The sequence below is a fragment of the Stegodyphus dumicola genome, chromosome 11 (assembly GCF_044657685.1).
Source record: "Stegodyphus dumicola isolate Sdum_Otavi_A_Nest chromosome 11, ASM4465768v1".
NCBI lineage: Eukaryota > Metazoa > Arthropoda > Arachnida > Araneae > Eresidae > Stegodyphus > Stegodyphus dumicola.
In genome coordinates, this window is record NC_140778.1 from 121,084,023 (window position 1) to 121,109,022 (window position 25,000).

The 25,000-nt window shown below is 34.8% G+C and overlaps 1 protein-coding gene across 5 annotated transcripts in view; it reads left to right on the top strand.

Annotated features, from left to right (window-relative positions):
* Positions 1 to 25,000, top strand: part of LOC118193840 (neprilysin-2-like) — a 151,041-nt gene that overhangs the window by 23,301 nt on the left and 102,740 nt on the right. The window contains exons 7-9 of one of the 5 annotated variants that reach the window (XR_015043862.1): positions 1,676 to 1,852; positions 6,213 to 6,296; positions 23,839 to 24,067. Coding sequence is in view for 4 of the 5 variants with exons in the window: in XM_085826482.1 (XP_085682608.1) it covers positions 23,855 to 24,067 (213 nt within the window). In the remaining variant the exon portion in view is untranslated. Of the gene's footprint in view, positions 1 to 1,675; positions 1,853 to 6,212; positions 6,297 to 22,965; positions 24,068 to 25,000 lie in introns of those variants that run through there. The other 4 variants (XM_085826482.1, XM_085826483.1, XM_085826481.1 and 1 more) reach the window with 4 other exon arrangements.

Sequence of the window (25,000 nt, forward strand, 5' to 3'; positions counted from 1 at the left end):
ACTAGTGTTTTGCGATTTTACAACTCGGCCACTGGTGGGCTCTGCAATATTTGGCAGTTGACTAATCGCAAAATATTGAAATTAAATCCAAATGTATGGTAACTGGAAAGTGACGGAAAAACTAAGTCACGTCTTGTGGGAAAAGTTTTTTAATACAGTGTATGGTCACCTCACGGATATGCTTACCTCCTATCTTGATTTCGTAAAATTTACCAAAGAGTTGATCACATCTTGTGAAATTACAGGTCCCTCGTCTAAAAGTGCAATTTTCAGCTACTGAACGCCAGCGGTGGAATTTGGTGCAGTGAAATTCGGCACCTTATGGCATTCCGCACGTGCTTAATCGCGTTCAAGTCTGGTGAGTAAGGTGACCAGTCCATTCGTGATATCTTCTGTCTAGAAGTATTCTGACACCACATATGCCCAATGAAGCTGAGTGTTCTCATTCAGAGTTCTGGGTCAGCAGTACCCATAAACAGTCTAAACTGGGGTTCCACTACATCGTTCACATATCTCAGAGCAGTTACAGAACCTCCTTGAAAGATACGCAGTTCAGTGCTGTCATTTCAAATGATTACTCTCATCGCGGTCTAGAGAACGGGATATTTCACGGACATGTGAAGCCACGTTGTATGTTTCTTTCTCTGTTCCCATCAAAACTTATCTAGAACCTCTGTTCAGTAAACAATCTCAGTAAACTGCTCAGTAAACAATACTCGTACTCAGTCGTCTTGGCTCCGCTGAGCATGACGATGACAATTTAAACGGGGACCTCTGAAAGCTGGTGTGAGTGGGACACAAACCACTGATTTTTCTCGTATATAATTCAACCCAGTTAAGCCTTTGCGCATCAGTATAACGGCTAATTAGAGTTCCTGTGGCAGCCTGAAGGTCTACAATCAAAACCTCTTATATTCGCTTCACAGTTGTTTAGAGATGAGAGGGTCAGAAAACGATCTTCTTATACGGAGTTTGCTCTATCTCTGACCAGACTGTATATCAACTGATCCAGTGCTTAAAAAGCTACTCCAAACTCTTGATATGACACTTCGAGGGGTTTTCATATCTTGGGCGCCCTCCATTTGTGTTTGACCTCTCGCGATTCGACCAATTATACGCCACTTTTTGACCTTTGCTTAAATGATGCCTTTGAGCCATAACTACCGAATACTGATCACTTCTGAAAATACATTCACTTTAAACAACACTACAGACCAGAATTTCAACATGCGATCTTTCCGCACCATATTGTCAATCACCGATTTTGCATATTTCAAGAGCTAACATATGCACGGAAGGGCAATTTTGTGTTCAACTGTGTTTAGTTATCATAAATGATTACAATACTAGGGTATTAGTTGCAACATTAACTTAGTGAGCATATTTTTTCTCATTATCCTTTAATTTTGATGAGTAGTGACGTTGAAACCCTGATTATAGTCATGATGAAAAAAAGGTATGTAATTATTTCTTAACGAAAAATATAGCTACCGTAAGAAATTATGGAATTATTTGTGAATTATCGATTGTAAAACTGGAGAGGGCGAGGAAAGAACGGCCAATGGAGATATTTCAATTAAAGAAATTTATTCATTTACTTCATAAATAAATTTGAAAGTGAAGTTATTTTCTCTAGTCTAACTCACATAAAACTGCTTTTAATTTCTTTTTAAAGTTAGGCTATCCATCACTAGTAGTCGATAATGAATATTTGATGCAAGGATTAAATTCTTCTACAACGACCGCTTATTTCAACTTGATGGTCACATTAGCTAATAAGTTGGGAGCAAATGAAAGTTACTCAAAAGTTGAACTTCTGAAAGCTCTGAATTTCGAAAGTATGCTCGGAAATGTAAGTACAAAAAATTCTTTATGTTACATTTAACTCGTTATGTCTTACTAGAAAGCCCGGCGGTCATACGAAATGACCGCTGTTCTAGATATTATAAATTGTAATTAAAATGATTTGTGCAAAGGTGTCTGCTAATTCAAACTGAATACTTATTGATATCTCCCTAAACAGAGCTTCTCTTCAGAGATTCCATGATTTTAAACAAATCCGTTAGCTTCCAAGTTTCAATGAATATATTTGCCTGACTTATGAATGTTTTTGAGTTATTCGGTTAACTAAAGCAAAAAAGCTACATCTTATTTAAAGAGTTTAATACCAATACCCATTTATTTTGTGTTTATTAAGTAAAAATAATTCAATGAAGAAGATGTCTGAACGCGATACTTAATTTCATTTTGGCTTCAGGAGTGAGATGATTTATTAATTCATGCGAAAAGTAATCCATTAATATTACAAATCTAATTATTAGACATTTTTACTTTATTATTTCATTCTTCAAAATATTGTTATTTAATTTCTATTTACTGATTCTCTATCTCTGCGGTTTCTCCGAAACGTGATAAGAATGATTTCGTCTTCAAAATAGATGCATTTGTGATCTATTACAGCAATTCCAGTATTTCAATTTCTTGACAGTGTATATCTTCGTTAGAAATATTGTTCAAAACCTTCACCATAGCGAGATCTTACCAAATGTGGTAAAATGATGCCATTTGAAATGAAATGTTAGCTTGGAGAATAGAGAATAAAAAAATGACATGGAGCCAAGTTAGAGTTGTATGGTAAATGAGAAGGTTTCACGAGATCTTTTGAACAAAACATTTACTTGTAGTAAGTGGTATTTGCTTTGTACTACCATCAATGCATAAATGTTTCATATCCTTCTGAAGTCTTCTGCAGAAGATAAACATATGTCCATAAAGTACCTGCAACTACTACATAATTTCAGAGCTAGGATTTAGATTTGTTTCTCAAAATTTGATCTGGTAATATCCTCTGAGTTTTCTTTGCATTTTCAGGGGTAACAACTGATAAAAAATGCATCGCACTTTGTTAACACACACTGAGGAAGATTTTGCCATGTTCCTAGATTCTTGCTTCACCTATCTCAACCTATATTTTCTTTTCCTTGTCTCTGTTTCTGTGCTACACGAAAATTTATTCTCACTACATTTTAGAGTAGACTAGAGGCTGTTTCTACACTTTTTAGACGATTTTCATTGTATTTACAGAAATATTTTACCTTACAATTTTCTGTTTGAAATGTTTCATTTGATAACCCTTACTTTTCACCATCTTTCTGCACCATAATTTTCAAGACATTAAAGCTTTTTTCAGTAGCGTAAGAGGTATTTTATCCCATTCCTCTTGAACAGCTTTAAAAAGTACAAGGAAGATTGTAGGTCGACTTTTAGACAATTCGCTCTTTAAAAATCCAAAAACGCAAAATTATCCCTATTAAATATCCCTACTAAATGATATATCAGGATATTTAGTAGAGTTAGTAGGGATATGAGTGAAGAGTATGACTTTGACATACGTTTCTTGTTCCATTTTTTTCCCGGAAATTAACAGGGAATTTTGACTTGTCTTGATGCAGTTCTGCTGATTGATGGCACTATGGAAGCAGAGAATGTATTTCATTTTTGAAAATTGGGTATAACATATGTTACTGATAATATGTGGAGTTGAGTTTAACAGTTTTCTGCACATTTTCTAATTTTTATTTTCGTTATATCAAAAACAAACAAAAATCATTAATCCCTTTGAAAACTTTCTTTAGATTTTTTTAACCATGCTCTAAGTTTTTTTCTTCTCTTTGATGATAATATATGGATCTCTTTTATTACGAACATTCATCTACTGTGACAACAACTACTGATCCAAGATTCATCTACTGTGACAACATTTTTCCATTTTTGTCTGAATAATTGCTTCTCATAGAGATTTCGACAGCGCTTCGTTCGTCGATATGTATTGGAGAAAGACAACGTACATTACATTTTTTCGCCTTTTTAAGATTCAAATCTGCATTAATAACTTTGTCAACAGTTGACACTGAGCATTTTAATGATTACGCAACTGTCATTTTAATTTGAAGATTTTCTTTTAACATTAAAATTCTTACCTTTGAGACATTCGAAACATTCCGTTTTCTCCTTGGATATGTATTTTGAACAATTTTTCTCCTTGATGCGAAACTTTGCCGTTTTTTCCTGTTTTATTGGAAATATCATCTATCTTTGATTTAAATACTGAAAAATCATAGCTTTTACAGTATTTTTTGATAAGTAAATAAGAATAATTTTCTTCCAAAAGAGCGCAGACATAGCCTTCCGTCTATTGCCTCTTTAAAAGTGCCATTTTGCATAAAAAAAAAACTTGGTTAAATACTAGGCGATAATTTACTTTTTCAAAAATATAATTGCAGTTAAACAAGTTTTTTCCAAGTAGGCTAAGCCTTTTATGCCGAAACAAAGTCTTCTAAAAAATGTGCGTACAGCCTCTATATTAACTTTTTTGGAATGTCATTCCAGAATTCTCAGTCATTTCATGTACATACTTAATATATGCGCTATAAATTTTTAAACTTTTCAAATTTTCCATACAAAATCTGCTGACTCAAGCAGATAAGGACAGACGTGTTTAGGCCTTCCCGTCCTGCTCGAATATCAACACATGGACAATATTGTGGATCAAATTGTCACTTGTGATGAAAGGTGGATTTATTTCAACAATAAATGCCGAAAAGAGGGGTGGTCTGCGGCCGATGAGCTCATCGGCAGCATCGTAAAGCTATTTTGTGACAGATTATAAGTTATTTCATGACAGGTGTAAATGAAAGTTTGAGTGAAACCTATTACCATTTTTACATTTGAACAGATATCGTGTCCATTTTTAAGACAGTAATCGAAATTTTTCATATTTAATTTACCGGTAATTTATTTCCTATGAGAAACTTTAGTAGCACTGCCAAATTCTCATTATCAGTTTGATATACTATTCTTCTGTAACTATTCTGGTTACATTCTTTCAAGTTGCCATTATGGCTTCTCAGCCTCGTTCATGTGAATCCGAGACCCTTAGTGTATGGGCGAAAGATAGCTTTTATCCATATACATAACGTAAGACATGATTCTGCCAGCTAGTATAAATAATAGTTTAAATTAAATAAAAACGAATAAGATTAAACTAACCTGGCAGACGCATTCCTAAGGATTAAATTTTACTCCTTTCAGAAAAGAAATATATGTTGTTTCGCTCAGTCGAAACAACGGGATCGAATCATAGTGAAGATACACCCTTCCTAAGTAGAACTACGGATAAATCCTTTCATAGTTCTTGTTTGTTCACAAATTTTATAGATTTAGAACTTTAATACTGAAAAATTCGTGAAGGTCAATGACTTTTCATAAATCGCAATTTATAATTTAAATTTCATCTTACCCATCATACTCCTTCCAAGTTTTGATTTTTACCTCAAGTTATGATTCATTACCCAAATTTTGTACCACCTTAACATATTTCCTTATGTAACGTTATATGTATTCGCAAATTCTCATTTTAATTTAAAAGTTTCATCTAGACACAGGATTTTTTTGATGTTCTACTCGCACTCATGTTGTATGAAACTCCATTTCATCCATTTCATCTTAAGCGTAGCAAGTATCTCAAAGACAACAACTGTCTCCTGGAGACTCCTGGCACCTCCTGGAGGCAACTGATGAGCCTCTTTCAGTTGACTCCAAGAGCACTTCACCAGTTCGGCTGCTGCCCTCTCTCTATTTCCACTTGGTGTATAAAGAACACAAACTGTTTCAGCATGGAAAATATTGTTTTTCATGGTATCATCCTTTTAGCTATACCGTCGATAGGTTAGAACTCTTTGCAGTTGCAAGCCTAAGCACCCGCCAAGGATTCACGATTTACGGTCGAAACATCGGAAGCGATTTCTAGTGAAATAAAGTATCCTAGATTTGAAATTTTCCTAATTTCACTTTTAGACATTTTCTTTTGCCTTCAGTTTTGAAATCAACTGATGATATCTTCATTTACTAAAATATTATACTGGCTTAAATTTATACCTTTAGCTGTAACTATATTTAAGTTTTAATCTTAATAAAAATTTTCAAAAGCTTTGCACTAAGTATACAATGTAATAAACAGGTGTACTAATGTCAAACATGATGATCGATATTTCCTACAATGATTATTTAGAAAATTGAATTATCAGAAATATTTTAAGATCTGTTTGTAAATGAGTTTATGTTTTATGTTTAAAAAAGTTTAAAAATATTTTTAATTGTTTCATAGTTTCTGAATGATAATGCGTTTAAACTGATAAAATGCTTTTCTAAAGTTAATAGAGACACATTACCAAAGAATTGGGAGTCGTACACCTGTCAAGTATACCGTTAAACAGCTAATTGAAGAGGTGCGAGAGGTAATAAAATAATTTTTATTATATTTCAAATTATTAAATACTTTCATAGAAACTGCATAGTACTAATACAATAGAATATGTAGCGCCTTCCTAAAAGTATTTCGTTTTACACAAGACAGTTTTCTGCTGCGTTTTAGCAGTATTATATCAGGAATCTGTATTTAACTGCCTAATGTGGTATACAAAAGCTCTGGTTTCTGCCATCTCGCCAACGAGTATCTGTAGAGGCAGCTTATGACTTAGAGCTCGAGCTCAAAGCCTCCTATAACCAGCAAGAAATAACCTATAACCACCATGTGGTCGGAGAAAGGTAAAGAATGAAATGCCATGAATTTGAAAGGTGCGCAGGATACATATTTTCCAAGACAATCGTATATCAGCATATTAGACATCCTTTCAAGTTAGATTATTATATTACATTATAATTGTACTAGAAAGCCCAGCGGTCATAGTAAATGACCGCTGTTCTAGATATTATAAATTGATGATTATAAATTGATTATAAACAGATTATTGCTAATGCAAACAAATGTTCACGTTCCCCCTGACAGGCTGAATTTGCGTTCAGCTGAAAATTCAGTTTAAAAAACAATGTCGGAATAAAATCGGGGTAAATACATAAGAGATTTAAGGTTCACCTTAAATCCTTTATGTAAGAATTTTCAAGATTTAAATTTTCGATTTGGGATTTCTTCCTTTTTACTAAAAGCTGCGATACAAAAATGGCAAAGTAAAATGTCTGAGAAGCATAAAAAGACCTTTCGTCTGTGCAAATAATAAACAAGACTGAAATACTTATTACCTGAAAAAAATGATGGTTTGTAACACCGTAATATTGTGTTACTAATGGAATAGGTCATTCTAATTTGGATTACTTTCTTTCTTCATTACGTTTACAAAACGTTTAGCTGAAAACTCACAAAATTTCTCTTAGCTTAAAGTAATGCCCATGCATCATTTTCTTTCAAGAAAAGAAATTTCAAATTATTTTCTTTAGAAACATGAATTCTTTCATTCAATTCATTTCTGTTATGAATAAGCTCAAATACAGTCACCTAATTAATTTGGACACTTTCCAAAAAGCCATATAAAACCAACGAAATTACCTATCATCATTATCAACCATTTGCACCTACAGACTATTTCGCATCTTTTTTCTTTTTTTTAGTCCAAAGGGGCTTTTTCCCTGAAGGACTATAGTTTTCGTTTTGCGATTTTGCGTTGAATCACTATAAATGTCCGTTTCACTTTTCAAACTGTTGACACCCAATGTTAAAGTCCTGCATTATATTTGAAGAAATTAAATAATGAAACATTTGCATAAATGTATGTATATTTCTCGCATTGTGATAAAACAATGGTATATAGAGCCATCGAATTTTGAATGACGTAATCCTACTGCGAATATGGGCATGTGGAAGCCCAAATTTGAAATTTGGAATTTGCTTTATTATCGATTTCATATTTTGTAAACCTTTAACTAATGTTTGAGTAACAAACTCAACGATTTGAAAGCGAGCAATGGCAACAATCTATGGGGGAGGATCTATGGAGTCGCAGTGAACAGACTTGATGTTGAATAAATGTGGAGGCTTGCCTGCACACATATCTCTAGTGCCGACTAAAAGTCATTCCGCGATCTAAACTCTTCCCGTTGCAAGCCATTCCGGAATCTTTCCTTTCTCGTTCTCTTACCTGCGTAAATTAAACTCGCCCAGCTAACAAAAACAGCCGTTCCGGGATTGACACGTCTAGTAATCCTGGGAGGGAAACAGGCTCATAAGATTAAGCAGAGAGGTAAACCTGTGTGCAGTTAAAGCAAAGTATAGCACTGATTCGCCTCGTCTAAGATAACGGTTATGTTTCTGAGTATGCTGTTCGAGAATGACGTTTCTACTGCGAAATCTTCCTTCACGCTCTCATCCAGTTGTTCCATTAACTCAGCTGAACACCTTTTCCGCGTGTGGATATTTTTCATCATATACGATACTTTCCATATACGGGAGGAGCATTCGAATAATTATGGATCAGCTTCCACTCTTCGCCCAGTGAAAACTACGTGACTACACATTGCGCACTTTCTGAAGAACTGTAGATTTTTTTTTCAGACAGTAATTTAGGTCATTTGACTGGAGTTGAAGCTACAGTTGCTAACATGATTGTTTCTTGTAGTATTTTGTCACAAATTTCTTCTTTTCCCATAAGGTTCGGTAAGGTTAAGATTACATTTGAAAATGAAATGGTTGTTCTACATCTTCTTGTGGGAAAATTTTAAGGTTGTCTTCTTCACTTCATTTGACCTAATCATGTATCACCAGTTATTAGCTTTGATTTAAAAAAAAAAGAAATGAAATGAAAATTGCAATGCCATCTTCTACGAAATAAAAGCAAAATAGTTACCCTCTATTCATTTTAACGATCTCAGCATATTAATACTCAGTTTAAATGCTCATAACAGACATTTACAAAAATTGATTTTTTAGTTATGTTTTAAACATACATTTGATTTTTCTGTGTTTTTAAATAAGATACCAAATATGTTTCAATTCTTCAATAGATTGACTGGTTGAAGCTTTTCAATGAATTACTGAATAATAGAACTTCTGAAAATGACACGTTTGATGTTATAAACATAGATTTTATCCGTGATTTTTCTGATTTTATCCGGAAAACAGATAAAAGGTAAGACGAAATTCGCCAGAGATTTATTCTATGCCCACGCATTCACGCACCTACATACACACACACACATATATATATATGTATATCTATATACACATATGCTCTGCGCACGCCCGGCTCCATTGCTGTCTGTGATTTGGTTAGCTCCTGAATTTATTGTTACATTTTAGTAATTATTTAATATATACATCAGGGTGTTTCATAGATCATGGGAGAAACTTGGAGGGGTGGTGAAGCGTACTAAAACATGCATTTTTTTTTATACGAATGTAGGGTCTAAAGTGACGGGTTTAAGGCAGGAACGCAAAAAAACGACACGAGAGGAAAATGTGTTTATGTACAAAACCAACGCAAAGTACTTCTTTGCTGCAATATAGTATTCACAATTAATGTTCAAAAAAGGGAAACACTAACAGTAATAGGAACTACAGCTGTGATTGGCTGGCAATGCAGCGGTAGAGTGCGGTAGTGAGTCGGACAAACCACGATCCGATGCATCAGAGGATCATTCGCAACTCTGATGTTGCGCGTGATGGGTGAGTTTACACACAGGAAAACGCTGACCATCTCATGTATGGTGCTGCTAATGGGAACGGCAGAGCAGCGCTACAGTTGTACCAGGAACGGTTTCCGAACAGACATATGCCGAAACACACAATGTTTGAGAGGTTGCATCGGTCTCTGTGTGAAAACGGGTCATTTGAAGCCACCTCTGACACTAGGAGTGGAAGAAGAAGTGCACGACAACCTCGCATTGAATAATCCATCTTGAACATTGTGCATGAATATCCTCAGACAAGTACAAGAGCTATTGCACGTCGTCTACAGCTGAGTCATTCCACCGTTTGGAGAGTACTGCATGAAAATGGTTTGCACCCAAACCATTTGCAGAGAATCCAAGTCTTGCATGAGGCAGATTACCCTCTTCGAGTTCATTTCTGTCATTGTTTATTGCAGCAGTGTGCGGTGCAGGCGGATTTCCCATCGGATTTCCGGTCGGATGTGCTATCCACGGAGGAGGAAACTTTCTCATAGGACGGCATCTTCAATAGCCACAACATGCACGTGTGGGCAACTCATAATCCACACGGCATACGTCCATGTGCATTCCAAACCCACTTCTCCGTGAATGTGTGGGCCGGTATTGTTAACGACTACCTCATAGGCCCATACCTCTTTCCTGCACGTACAAATGGCTTATGTTATCATATTTTTCTGCAAGAGGTGCTACCGGAATTGCTGCAGGATGTTCCGGCTGTCGTTTGTGATCCCATGTGGTTCCAGCATGATGGTACACCAGCCAATAACCACGTGCGGGTCCGCAATTACTTGGATGGGACATTTCCGAGCCGATGGATTGGCCGTGATGGACCCGTTCAATGACCATCCCGTTCGCCAGATTTATACAGCTTGGATTTTTTTATGGGGCCATCTGAAGACCATCATTTACGAGACTCCCGTTGACTCACTGGAGGGCCTCGTTGCACGACTATCCATTGCGGCTGCAAGCGTGCGCGAAATGCCTGTCGTTTTTCAAAATAATAGTCAATCCCTTCTGCGACGTTACCAAGCATATATTACTGCTGGTGGTCTCAATTTTGAATATTTATTTCTGAATACTGTATTTCTACAAAGAAGCATTTAGTACGCTCCACCATCCAAATTTGACCCAAGATCTATGAAACACCCTGTATATGAATTTGTACTTTCTTTTAAATTAAAACGTGATTTCAAGCTGTTTGAGAATGTACAGCGATCATTTGGAGAGTTACAGGCAGCTTCATCTGGAAGGTACTTAAGCCTAACCGGATCGAATTGTTTACATATTTCTGCATCTGGATTTGAAGCTTTTCTGGATTAAAAGCCATGCAAGTTGGCCTACCTTTAAGCTATTCGAGCGAATAGTTACTTTATACACTGTTTTTTCAGTGTTCGAGCACAGCAACTTCAAAGAATCCCATTTTTTTAACCCGTGAAAACATAATTATTTCTGTTCCGGAAGTGTTATAAGGAGTTTTCTTATTTTGAGGTAACTAGGAATTTCTCGTCTTCATACTGAATTGTTGTGGAACCTACAGTGTGTATTTAGTGATACGAGCATAATACTGTATAAAGAAAGTAACCAATTTTATTCAAATATTATATCCTAATTTATTGAAACTGACTGAGATATCCGCAGCCGCCTAACGCTTGACTTTTTGCTCTATTTTCCCTATATTTATTAATAAAATGTATAAATGTTTAAATGAAGTATAAAAATTTGAATATATATAAGTATTTTGAAAGAGAACATTTTAAAGGAGATTTTTGTAATCAGAATTATATTATTGTGTTTTTATATGATATTTTGTTGAGCGTTATTTTCTCTTAATTGAAAATTTTGTGAATTATTATTCTTTACGTAAGGAACTTGTCATCTTCAGTTTTAGAACTTGTTTGGAATTTTTGGATTGAGTCTGTGACTTTTATGATGAAGTTTTGATCTTTTACAAATGTATTGCCTAGCAGCGGGGTGAGAAATGTTCTTATCGTATTGATTATGTTTTAAGGATGATTTATACTAAACATAAGACTGGGGAATCTGAGGAGTATGTTAATGAGACTAATGTAGCCATAGAAATTAATGAGAAGAATAGAGAAATGGTAGAGGACGATGATATGGAAATTAAAGAGAGGCACACTTTAAATGATGAGACCGGAGAGAAAAAAGTGATAGGAGAATAGCGTAATAGATTAAGTGAAAAAAGTTATAGGAGAATAGCGTAATCATAAAGCTGTAATGAATAATAGGAGAATAGCGTAATAGATTGAGTGATGAAATATCGGATGCGACTTTGGGTTTCAACTGACGGAAGTTCGAGCTTTGTGTGGGATCTCTATGGATTTGTAGCAAAGCTTTCTGGATATAAGAAAGGAGTTCCAAAGACAACTGGTAGTGTCACATAATTTAAATTTAATTCAAGCTGATGTTATTTGCACTAGATATAATGAAATGAATGAAATTAAAGAAGAATTGATTTAAAGAAGAATGAAAGGGAATTATTGACTGGTGGAACTGGTAAAGAGAATTTTGCTTCTAAGAATGATAAGTATATTAAATCGGATAAACTTGCTTGCTCCAAATGGAGATTATTAAATAATTATTAAACCTATTTCTCCAGATATTGATACATTTTCATGAATTGGCTTCTGTTATGAAGCCAGAAGATGTTAATATTAATGTGATTCACTTGTACCACAGGAGAAATGGTGACTTTGTTATGCGTGTGGCTGATCGTAATGAGGAAGCGAAACTAAAAAAATGGATTCATGAAAGTGAAAGACTGAAAGAATGCGTAAGGGTGAAAAGTAAAACATTTATTGTACCGAAAATTATTGTCTATAACGTATGAGACTTCGTGCATAATTACGATCTAATTGAGAAACTTAAGATTAACTGCAGTTGCTCAGGAGAGTGTGTGTGATTTTTATTTTATACGGGTAAAGGTCAAGAAAAGGGAATAGCCCATAGGGCTTTTGATATTAGTCCTGATTGTCAAGCAGAAGTCTTGGATTCTAATAGATTACTAGTAGGCTGGAAATCCTATTCAATGAGACTCTTTATGCAGCCAATACGTTGCTTTAAGGACCTCCAATATGGTCACCTAAAGAAGAATTGTCGAAATTAATTTAAATGTAATAAATGTGCCGATTCACATGAAAAAGGATCTTGTTTAGAGAATTTTCCCTGCTACACTAATTGTAGGTTCTCAAATAGAAAATTTGGGACTAATTATGATTATAAACATTTTCAAAGTATTGCCCAGTTATAAGAAAGGAATTAAATTTATTTTGGATCATCTAATGATTCCATAGTCAAGGTCTTTCTTAATATCATTTTGCAGCATGGCAGCTTATTGTATTTTTGGTGATCTACTCCGTGTAATTATTTGCGTTTTATTTATTCTGCGTATCCTTTTCCTGGATACTGAAAGTGATTGACTCTATTTAACTGTAAATATGGCTCACCGGCTGAAGATTTGTATATTTGAATTTGTATTGATTTTACCGGTAACTTCTGATTTTTTTTTAAACTTTATACTTTACATATTGAATTTTAGAAATCTGGTTTTTCTTTATATAATTTTAACTATGAAGGTTTTAAACATCAACCTGAATCATTGCGCTGCCGAAGCAAGCCGGATCTCTGTTATAAAAAGCATTGGTAGAGATATTGATTTGATATCTGTACAAGAGCTTTATTATGTGAAGACTAATTTGGCATATGTGAATCCAGAGTGCAGAACAATACATGCTCGCATTGGAAGGACAGCTATTTATGTTTTAAATAGAAATTTAGATTTTATAGTGGATGTTGTTGAAGATAACATTGTTGCCATATCTGTAATTACCTCAAACAATGAAGTTGGAGCCTTGTCCACCTACTTCTCACCGACTGAAGATTTGAATATTCATCTTGCCAGACTGGAAGAGATAAAGAATAGATACAAGGATTTGATTATTGCTGTCGATTTTAATGCAAGACATTATAACTGGAGAGCAAATAACGTGGATGCACGAGGTCTCTTACTTAATGACTTCATTATACAACATCATTTGGTTTTAGTTAATAAAAGAAGGTTCTGCTCCTACTTTTATGCCGCTGTTGGAAGTGGGTTGGACGGACATAGTTCTTGGTTCACCGGGCACTGATTTTAATAAAGTATGTATGGAAGTTTTAGAGGAAGACATCATTGAGTGACCATAAATATATATATATAAAGAATTTGATTATGTGAAATTTAGGAAAAAATGAGAAAAAGTGTATTACTACAAATAAGTATTGGATTCAGAAGTTTAATCGACATTTTAGAGAGGATATGTTGGAATTTAAAAGTCATATTGTGGACTCAAAGAACGTTATGAACTAAACGAAGTTATTGAAAAATTTGAAGAAAAACTAAAATCGAAAATGAATACGAAACTCGTAATCTCTCATAAAGGATATGGTAGAAAATTTCATTCTGCCTGGTGCACTTCAGATTTAGATTCTCAAAGAAGGAGAGTAAAGGCATTTCGTAAGAGCTTTCACGTTACGGCTACGAATGATGACGTGAGATTGAAGAAAAACGGTATTTATAAATGTGAACTTATAAGCTATTTCTCCTGCCTTCATGGCCTGCCTTCGTGGTGTTGGTGGTCTGCACGCTGACCTCCCAGAAGACCTATTCCAGAAGTCCGTAGTTCGATGTCCGGTGAAGAATTTTTCATTAGGCATATTTTTCATTTTTCCAGCTTCCAAAAAATACCTACTGTCTCTACAAACTGGCTAAATATAAGATGAATATTAAAAAAGCGAAAAAAAGTAGGTTTCTGGTTAGTAAGGAAAATTATGATAAGAACTATAGAATGGCGAAAACCAAGATGAGAAAGAAATTGCTCTTACAAAGAAATAACGAAGACGATTATCGAACCGTTTCAGAAATCCATAATGAGATGTTGGAGGATTTATTAGACGTACAACTCTATACTGAAGATATTGGTCATAACATAGATGAGTTTGTGGTTTTTGAAAGGTCATTTTCTTACTATGAAGTATTCGAAGTGACCCGTAGTTTGAGAAATAAATATGCCCCCGGACTCGACGGGATTGGTGTCTTATTGATAAAACAATTACTTGAAGACTACCTCTCATTATTTTGTACAATCAATGTTTACGTTATGTCCTCTTCCCGAAAACGTGGAAAATCACAAGGACTGTTTTCATTCCAAAAGAAAACGGATTTTTAAGACCGATATGCTTACTGAAGATTTTGGGGAAGATCTATGATAAACTAAATACAATAAGACTGATGTTTTATCAACAAATGACTGGAAATGTACCTGATAATTAGTATGTATTTACGAGGGGTAGATCAACGGATCAAGCTTTGTATAATGTTATAAGTCCGGTAGAAACTTAAAGAATATCATTTGGCCGTGCTCTCGTTTAATGTTCGGGATTCATTTAAATTTAGCTCCGTTCTTGGGGCATTAGAAGATTTGAAAATATCTGATAATCTACTTGCGATAATAACAAATTATTTTAAAAATAGATGGATCCTAGATGCGGATGAAAATGAACAGGTGCTAACTAAACGTCAATTTGTTCAAGGAATGCCCACAGGGCTCATGTTCTGCACCCCTGTTCTGGAACCTCATCGCCAATAAGTTAATATACAATATTGACTTGAAAATGTAGATTTTTTTTGTTAAGCTGATGACTTTTTATTTATATTATATGAAAAATCGCTTCAGAAATTGGAAAATTTATTTAGTGACTTGGTTAATATACTTGGTTAATATTAGCGACTATTGGAAAATTGGAGCTCGCAAGAATTTAGAAAAGACCTATTCAATGTTTTCCCCGCAGGGTGGTAGAGTTACTCGCCCTGCCAGTTTGAAATATAATGCTAAACGATTAAAGTTCGTTGAAAAGATGAAATACCTCAGTGGTATTATCGATACGAAATTTAATTTTTTTAGATCATTTTAAGGATGTCTAAAAAAGAACTGATGGTATTTTGAAATATTACCGCAATACTTTTACTGCGGAAAGTCTTGTAAAGAAGAGCTCTAACTTGTTGTTTATTCTTAAAAATGTAGTAATTCCAATTGCTATGTATGGCATTGGTGCATGGGACTGAAGGGCGGGGGAACTTGTGAGAATTAGATACAGTACAGAGAGGCTGGATGCTTGCGGCTACATGTGCTTTCCTGCCTTTTCAACGGAGTTGGCTTGTGTGCTTTCCGGTGTGCCTCCCCTCTTATATCAATACGGCCCTTTCTAAAATAAGTTTTTAATGAAAAACAAGTATATTACATCATTGGGAATCTCTAATACAGAATTAAAAAGTGATGCATTTGAAGAATGCCTTAATTGATTCACCCTCCAGATAAATTTGGACTAAATTATGACCGATTATTATGTACTGTAAATGAATATGATATTTATACTGATGGTTCGGGCCTAGGAGGAAATGTTGATTGTGCATTTGTAGTGTATTATTACGGAACTGAGATTGACCACAAAACATTTATTGCGCCTGCACGCGCATTTCATTGCTAGCGTCGGCGCATGCGCCTTGAACTCTTGGAGTTAGTGATACTTAGCTATGAGAACTCTTAAACAATTGTCGATTGATGAAGGTCCAAAATTTCCATTAGCTGCGCCAGTATTACTTAAAAATTTTTATATGGATGATGTGCTTAGTGGAGCGGAATCTTTGAGTACAACTAAGGAGCTTAAATCTCAGTTAACTGCAATATTGAAGAGTGCAGTGGTGCAGTAATCATGCTGGATGCTGGACTTGCGGAAGAAGATCACTCCTATTCCTTTCCTAATGAAGCAGAATCTACAACACTTGGAGTGTCTTGGAGGTCTAGAAGAGACTGTTTCTGTTTGAGTGAAACTCGATAATGACATAGTTGTTACCAAACGACAAATATTGTCCACAATTGCAAGATTGCTTGACCCGATTTGTTTACTAGGGCCAATCATAAGTAAAGCCAAAATATTCCTCCAACGGTTGTGGTTGTTAAAGCTGAATTGGGATGAACCACTACCAAAAAAAGGAAGCTGATGAATGGAAGAAGTTCTCTGCTGAACTGGAACTTTTAAGTAAAATAGAAATTGAAAGGTTTATTCTTATTGCAGAAGTAGACTATGTGGAACTTCATGGATTTTCAGATGCCTCTGAGGTAGCACACGGAGCAACCATATATTGCAAGTGCCGTTCGAGAGATGGAGAAGTGAAGACAAGGCTAGTGACGAGTAAATCTAGAGTCTTGCCTATTAAACGGGTTACTATTTCGAGACTGGAGCTTTGTGCGGCAGTCCTACTTGCAAGGTTGATGGTTAGAGTAATATCTGCATTAGAGATTCCTGTGAACAAAGTTTATCTGTGGAGTGACTCCATGATCGTGCTTTCATGGATACAAAAGGAGCCTTACCAGTTGAAGACATTTGTTGCAAATCGAGTGGCAACAATTCAAGAGTTGACTAATGGTCATCAATGGCGTCATGTGTCATCAAAGGAGAATCCGTTTAATCTTATATCCCGAGGTTTGGATCCCAGTAAACTTCTACAAAATGATATGTGGTGCAAAGGCCCTTTGTTCCTGAGATACGACGACTACCCAAATAGAGAGATTCCGGTGGAAGTCATTGTGAAGGACTTTCCAGACGAACTTAAAATCCTTAGTGACTCTAATATTTTTCTTAATGTGAAAGCTAACCCTTTCAGGGAGGATTTCTTAAATTTAAGTAACAATTACACTAAAATTATTCGTGTTTTAAGTTTTATTTTTAGGTTTGTAAACAACTGCAAGGGGAAGGACAGGTCCTCTTCAGAGCTCAGAATTAAAATTAGCTGAACTTAAACTGATTAAGCTAATTCAAGATAGTGAATTTAAAAAAGAAATCTCAAGCCTTGAAAAGGAGGGTAAGGTACCTCCAGATAGCAAGGTAAGAAGTGTTTTTCCATTTTTAGATCAATATGGAATTTTAAGAGTTGGAGGCAGATTAGCTAATTGTAAGTTGAATTTTGATAGAAAATTTCCTATAATCTTATCAAAGAATCATAAGTTGACTAATCTAATTATTGTGATGTTTCATAAGAAATACATGCATATTGGTCCACAAGGCTTACTGTCTATTGTTAGACAAGGGTTTTGGCCCTTAAACGGGCGCAACACTTGTAGAAAAATAGTACATGAGTGTGTCGTATGTTTCAAAGCAAAACCAGTGCCCTGTCAACAACTTATGGGTCAACTCCCTCAAGAAAGAGTCAGCCCGAATTTTTCATTCAATTGTGTTGGAGTTGATATTTTTGGTCCTTATTTTATAAAATACCCACATCAGAGAAAAGGTCGCCTTAGCAAGGTGTATGTGTGCATTTTCGTTTGTTTTGTTACCAAAGCTTGCCATCTTGAGTTGGTAGCAAACCTGTCAAGTCAAGCATTTATTGCAACCTTAAAGCGTTTTTTCAGCAGGAGAGGCAAGTGTGCACGCATATTTTTAGATGACGCAACCAATTTTGTTGGTAGTAACGCAGAATTAAAGAAATTGAATAGGCTAGTCAGCAAACCAGATGATGAATTAGGTAATTATTTATCGAGTGAGAGTATTGATTGGTCATTCATTCCCCCTAGAGCTCCCAATCATGGAGGTCTTTGGGAGGCAGGTGTCAAATCTGTTAAGTTTTATTTGAAACGCGTAGTAGGCAATTTGAAACTAACCTATGAGGAGTTTCCTACAGTAATTGCTCAAATTGAAGGTATTTTGAATTCTAGGCCCTTGCAACCTTTATCATCCGAACCAGAGGATTTTGATATCTTGACACCAGGCCACTTCCTGATAGGCAGACCTATCACGGCTATTGCAGAACCTAATATTTTAAACGTTAACGATAATAGATTAAAGAGTTGGCAAAAATTGACTAAAATAGTGCAAACAATTTGGAAGTATTGGAGAAATAACTATTTGAGTGAAATGCAAAGAAGAACTAAATGGTTCTTTGAAAAAAACAATGTCAAGGTTGGAACTATGGTAATTTTAAAGACTGATAATGTTCCTAAATGTAACTGGCCTCTTCGCAGAATCGTAGAGATATTCTTAGGTAAAGATAATAAGATTAGAGTAGTTTCAGTGAAAACGAAAGGAGGTATTTTTAAGCGATCAATTAATAAAATTTGTCTTTTACCTATGCCAAATTAAACAAAAAGTATGTTTGTAATTAATTATTGTATTTTCTTATTATAGTAGTTTCATTTTGTTGATGTTATTATTTGATGTTTACAATTATTTACCTGTATTTCGTATTGTCACTCTGTGTAATTTTTTATTGTAAGATCTAATTTTGAATGATTACATCATGTCAAGGCGGGCGGTATGTTGCGCCTGCACGCGCATTTCATTCCTAGCGTCGGCGCATGCGCCTTGAGCTCTTGGAGTTAGTGACATGAGATTGTGAGCTAAGAGCGTGTGAGAGAATTCGTGGCTTCGAGTGGCCATGAACGATGTAAATTAATGAGAATTAAAGTGAGATATAATACAGTCCATTGTTCCTGAGTTTATTCATTATAGTGTAGTGCCTGCGCAAAACAACATTCTTATTAAAATTCATGAATATAGTATACCAGGTTGAATTATATGCAATACTGGAGGCTTTGACCTGGATCGAAAATAAATTATCTGGTGGTCAATGTGTTCACATATTTTCTGGAGCACTATCGGCCTTGCAATCACTTTCTGCACTTGGGTTTGATAATAAACTTATTGTGAATATAGAAATCTACGTACAAAATATAATATTAAGATACATTGGATTGAGAAGGCTGACGCACTGGCGAAAGAAGCCATACTTGGAAACTGTAAAGAAATTAAACTGCAGGGCTCTAGAAGAACGACTATTGGGAATTTATACAATCGTATATATGAAAAATGGAAAAACAATTGAGATTCCTCGGAAAAAAATAAAAATTGTATTTGTGCTATGCATATTTATAAAGGAAGAAACTGCTTCACTGATATAGATCTGAATCAGGTTTTGACGGGACATGGACGTTTTCCTATGTCCTTGAATAGATCTGCCCTGCAGGGAAACAACTTTTGTCGGCTATGTAGAGTAAGGGGTGACAATGTTTACGTCGTTGAAACCTGTGGCCTGCTAGTATTAGAGATAAACTGAAAATATAATTTCCAAGACATCTTAATAATTATAATAAAATGCTGCTTTATTCTAGGGAAATAATGAATATCAACGCACAGAGATACTTAGCTGGAGTAGATGCGTGAATGATGTGTATCTGTTTTCTTTACTTTATGCGTCGTTTTATTACATGATCAACTGTTTATTCTTTTCTTTCCAGTTCGTTTTTGTTTTGTCCGACTGGCCTCTAAAAGCTTTGTGGCTGAATCATCGGCCGGGGGAGCTGGGGCTTCATCATTGTAGTAACATATATATATACTGATCAAAACTACTAGGTGATATTATTAGTTTGAATGTAAACAGCGGGTGATGAAATCTTTTAGTGACTGTAAGATATAAGGAATCTAATGAAGCAGGAAAAAGGAACAGTTAAAATTGTATTGACGATATTTGTCGGTAAACAAAAAGTGCGTAATCTGTGCATATTTTGCAAAAAAACAAAAGGTATGATTTCTAAGATACAAATGTGTTTCAATAAGAAATATGCTTTTCCCTGACTGAAACCAGTGTCGCACACCTACGAGGCAGGGATCAATGAGGGTCTGGGGTATTTTCTCCCAGTCCTTTAGAAGACAGCTTTCAAGCTACTGAATTGTTTCTGGGGATGATAAGCGTTCAGCAACCCTTCTCGCTAGATGTCCCAAACATGTCCTATTAGGTTCATATCTGAGGAACATGCTGAACAATCGATTCAACGGATTCTCTCGTCGAAACGGAAGCTGTCCATTAGATGAACATGATGTAGCCTGGCATTATCATCAATGAGAATGAGCTTGTCTCTAATTGCTGCAGAAAAAGGATCGTAATAAATCTGAGGATTTCATCCTTGTATCGCTGAACCTTTAGTGTTCCATTCCTGACTATTCGGTGCGGCCAGACTCGAAGACAGATGAAGCCGTAAATTCCACATATAATTTTATTCCTAAATAATTAATTCTGAGGACACGCATTCTCTTTTTTTTCTTTTTTCACAAGTGAGTTACAACGCCGTTAAGTGCAGCATATAGCATATCCAAATGGATGAAGAGATTTCGTGATAAATGGCCGGCTTTAACTGCACCAAAGAAGATGAGCTATTGTGGTAATCTCTGGACTTGACATAACCCTAAAGCCAAAAATCCAAGTGGTGTTATGTCCAGCGAGCGAGTGGGCCACTCATTTCTGTAGCGAAGGGTAATTAATCGATCTCCGGTAAAGGTTCTTCTTACGTACGTCCTCACTTCACTTGTGATATAACGAAGTGCCCCGTTTTACATGAACATCGCTGTGCCAAGGATATTATGTTCCAGTAATTGCGGTATCACTTTCTCCAGCAGCAGTTGTAAGTAAGCGTTTTCCAGTAATTCATCCAGTCTTCCAGCCACCTTTTGCACAGCGCTGTTCAAAGAAAGAAAGGGCATATAAGTCGACGATTCTTGGTTGAGATAAAACCACTTCAATTATAACGCTTTATCCACTAAAAGCCAGCATCACAATTAAAACTATAGGTATGAGAAAATAGGAGGAAAATTCAGAAATGAGCTGTTAATCGCAAAACCTGCAATTTATAGCACTCTGATTTACATAATTCGTGTTACTGCGTCTGTGCGACGTTCTCTATCAACAAAAATTTTAACTTTTTTTTTTTTTTTTTTTTTTTTTTTTTTTTGACCAAAAAAAATATCTCCCTTCAAGAGAATAACCTTTTCGCAAACCGCGTTCAATCCTTCAATTTTTATGAATTTTTAAAACTTACGGACTATTGGAACACCCTATATTTTGTTTATTTGAACTTCAATTGCTTCTAAAATTCATGGACCCCGAGCACATGTTTGCCATTTCATTTTAAAGAATCTATTTTTCTTTTCCCTGTGATTTGTTTAAAAAATATTTTCTAGGTGTTGGCAACAAGTAGAAAGCAAAGATTCTGAGATTAGAATAAAAACCAAACATTCGCACCTATTTGCATTTGAAAATGAATCATTAATTTCCAGCGTAAATAATTAATATGCAAATAACAAAACTGTATACACAGCTTGCAGATTCATTGAGTTTCGAACAACTCGAGCTTTGATTTCGTGTTCGGCCAGTTATTAACTGATTATTTTGAACTGTGGAATGTTCAGTATACTTTGACATCCATCGACTTTAAAGTCTATTCCCAGTCAACCACTAAAGTCTTCAACCAAACGTACATCAAAAGCATCCTATTCATCTGTGATACTGTGAATACGCGTGATTAATATTTAGGAATATTATTTTTATTATTTACAAAATCATTTCCTAAGTGTAAATTATATGAATGCGACTTAAAATTGTTTTAAATTTTGTTTCAGAATGCGTGATTACGGAGGAGTGTAGTAGATGTACTAGCACACCCTGTATTTAATTCTATAGCTTTATCTGAGTTCATAAACAAAAACATACGCAACTCGCATCTAAATCCGCAACCTTAGCAGTCTCGTGACTGCTGAATTCAGGCGGCTATAAGTAACTATAAATAAGAAAGCAGTTAGTCCAGTTCAATTATCATAGGGGTTTTAGTTATTTGTAATATTTTATTGCACTGTTCTTGTAGACCTCCTATGTTATCTAGCATTTTGTTTCTTTTCCCTTACGTAATTTAAGCAAATCGTAATTTTCAAAGGAAGAACGTTTGGTTTATTTTATAACAGTTATTAAACGGCATTAATATATCGAAACATATAAAAATCTTGAAATACTTAACTTTTTGATATGTCATAAGATCGTTTTTTCTATTCCATAAAATTCTATTACTTTCTTTCAGAAATATGCCGTAAAGCAATCTTTTGCATATTTAGTTTGAACGAATTTCATTTATACACCGGAATTCTCTCATAATTCTCAGTCTCAACAAACTGTGAATCTTCTCGTAATTTTATAACTCTGTTGGAAGGGAAAAGGCATATGAAATCTGTTTAAATGCACGTAAAAAGGTATTCGTATGCACGTTTAAATAAATAATCAAAATACGTTACGCCACTAATCCAGTAATAAAATTAAACGAAAAAAGAAAAATATTCAATGCATATTAAACACACTGATGTGCAAAATTTAAGAGTTTTTACCAGTAATTTGGAAGCAGCGAAAAGAAAGAAAAATTTTATCGCAGAAATTTTATTATTCACGACACTGATGAATAAAAAGCGTAAAGACAATTCTAGAAATTTAAACAAAACATTCAGTAAGACAATGATATAAAACATGACTTGCAATTAACATTTGCATACTTTCCATAAAGGGAAAAACAGCAAACCAGGGTGCTTATTAAAGAGTATGAAGTCATCGAACAACAATGAATGCTTTGCAGTCAACCATTCATTGTTGTCTACTATGTCACGTGGTTAATATGAGGTAATCGATAAAAACTTCTTTGCACGTGTTCATGGATTGATGGATAATGTGCAGTAAATGTAAATATGCTGCACGATTTTTCCTAAAAGCATCTTACACATTGACTATACGACTAAGATCTGTGCACCATCAGGACAATCCATACGATATATTTCAATATTCTCATACTATAATCACTCCATGATGATTTAAGTACAGCCGCGTCCTGCACGTACGATACTGCTGAAACCATAAAAATAACTTTAGAATCCATTGTGTCTTGGAAAAGACGAAAATTGGGAAAAGATCATCATATTGTAATAGCAGTTTCCCGTTATTGAAATTGATCATAGATATGCAAAGTGGTATGTCCACTAAACATTATGCTATTCTGATTACAAAACATGTATCTCCATACCCATGTTCTTCGCAACTTCACGAAACTATGGTTCTACAGATTAGCTAACGAATTATCTACTAGCTAATTACTAGCTAGGATTATCTATCTTGTAAATTGGCTAATCTGTAGCTAGCTACAGATTAGCCAATTTACAAGCTACGTTCATCACTAATGAGAACTCTAACGCGCGGTGATATGGCTATGCCTCCGCCTTCCTTTCTTCGTTGTAATTAGCATCTCCGATCTTCTGGCTTCAAACGCATGGACCGCGGAGCATGGATCGTCATATACGGCATAGTAATGCGTTAAGGACTGCTCAATCTATTTCTATTTCTTTGGTACATTGTGTAGAATGCGATAGCTTCTGACAACTTCATAACTGTTTTTTCTTTTTTAGGGTTATAGCCAATTACATGATATGGAGGGTTATTCTGCAATCTTTAGCTTTCTTGTCGAAAGAGTGGAGGATCCTGGCTCCGAAATCCTCCGTTTTTTTTAAAGGACAGAAAGAGGACCCACGTCATGTAAAATGCATGTCTCTTTTTACGAAACAGTCGAACAGTTTAAAAGTAGCTCTCTTATCTTACTACGTACGACACTATTCCAAAAAAGAAAGCAAAGATTTAGTAAGTATTAATAGCTGGACTCAATAGAATATGTGATTGAACAGATTGCAGTTTATGTACACTGCTCAAAAAAAAAAAAAAAATGGGACAGTGCTATATCTCCCGTTCTACTGGGCCGATTGACAAAATTCAAACTGCGTTCTTCATGTCTCGAAAGCGCGACTTAGGATATATATTAGATCTATATATAGCACTAATCTAACATAGGTATTTTGACACAAAATCGGACTTTTTCTGAAATAACATACCAATTTTTTTCCATATTTCGATTCTACGTCTAAAATTATGCCAGAACACCAAGTTTTGTAAAAATCGTACGAGTAGTTTTTAAAATATTAGCTCTCAAAATTTTATCTCCTCAATGTTAATTGAATTTGGCAAATATTCGTTAATATCTCTTTTTTTATTAAACTTTTTAAATTTTTTCTCTCACATTTCGAAATTTAGGTTTATTCCAAATAAAATTTACCCATTTTTTGCGTTTTATTTTTTAAATTTCTATTTTTAAATAAATTTTATAAATTTTTCGAAAAATATTTTGAATTATAACCTATAAAACTTTTACCATCATCTTAAAGTAGGTGTATTTTTAAGCATATCTGCAAAAAATTAGACTTTTTTATTCAAAATTTTCTGAGATATACACGAATTTACATATTTTCGCGTTTTGAAATTTGGCATCTTTTTTTTGAGCGATAATAACGCCAAATGTGGTCTATGGATTTTTGTTACACTGAATTGCCACAGCTATTTTTAACCTTAAATTTCAAGTAAAATTTTATGGAGAATTAATTATATGACATTTTTTTCCCTCAATGATGCGTAATAAATATTTATTAATACTAAATGAAAAGCTATTTTTTTTTAAATTATCGATGATTTTATTCAAATTTTTAACTATTTTTTTTATTTCTCTCTATCTTTTTTAACAAA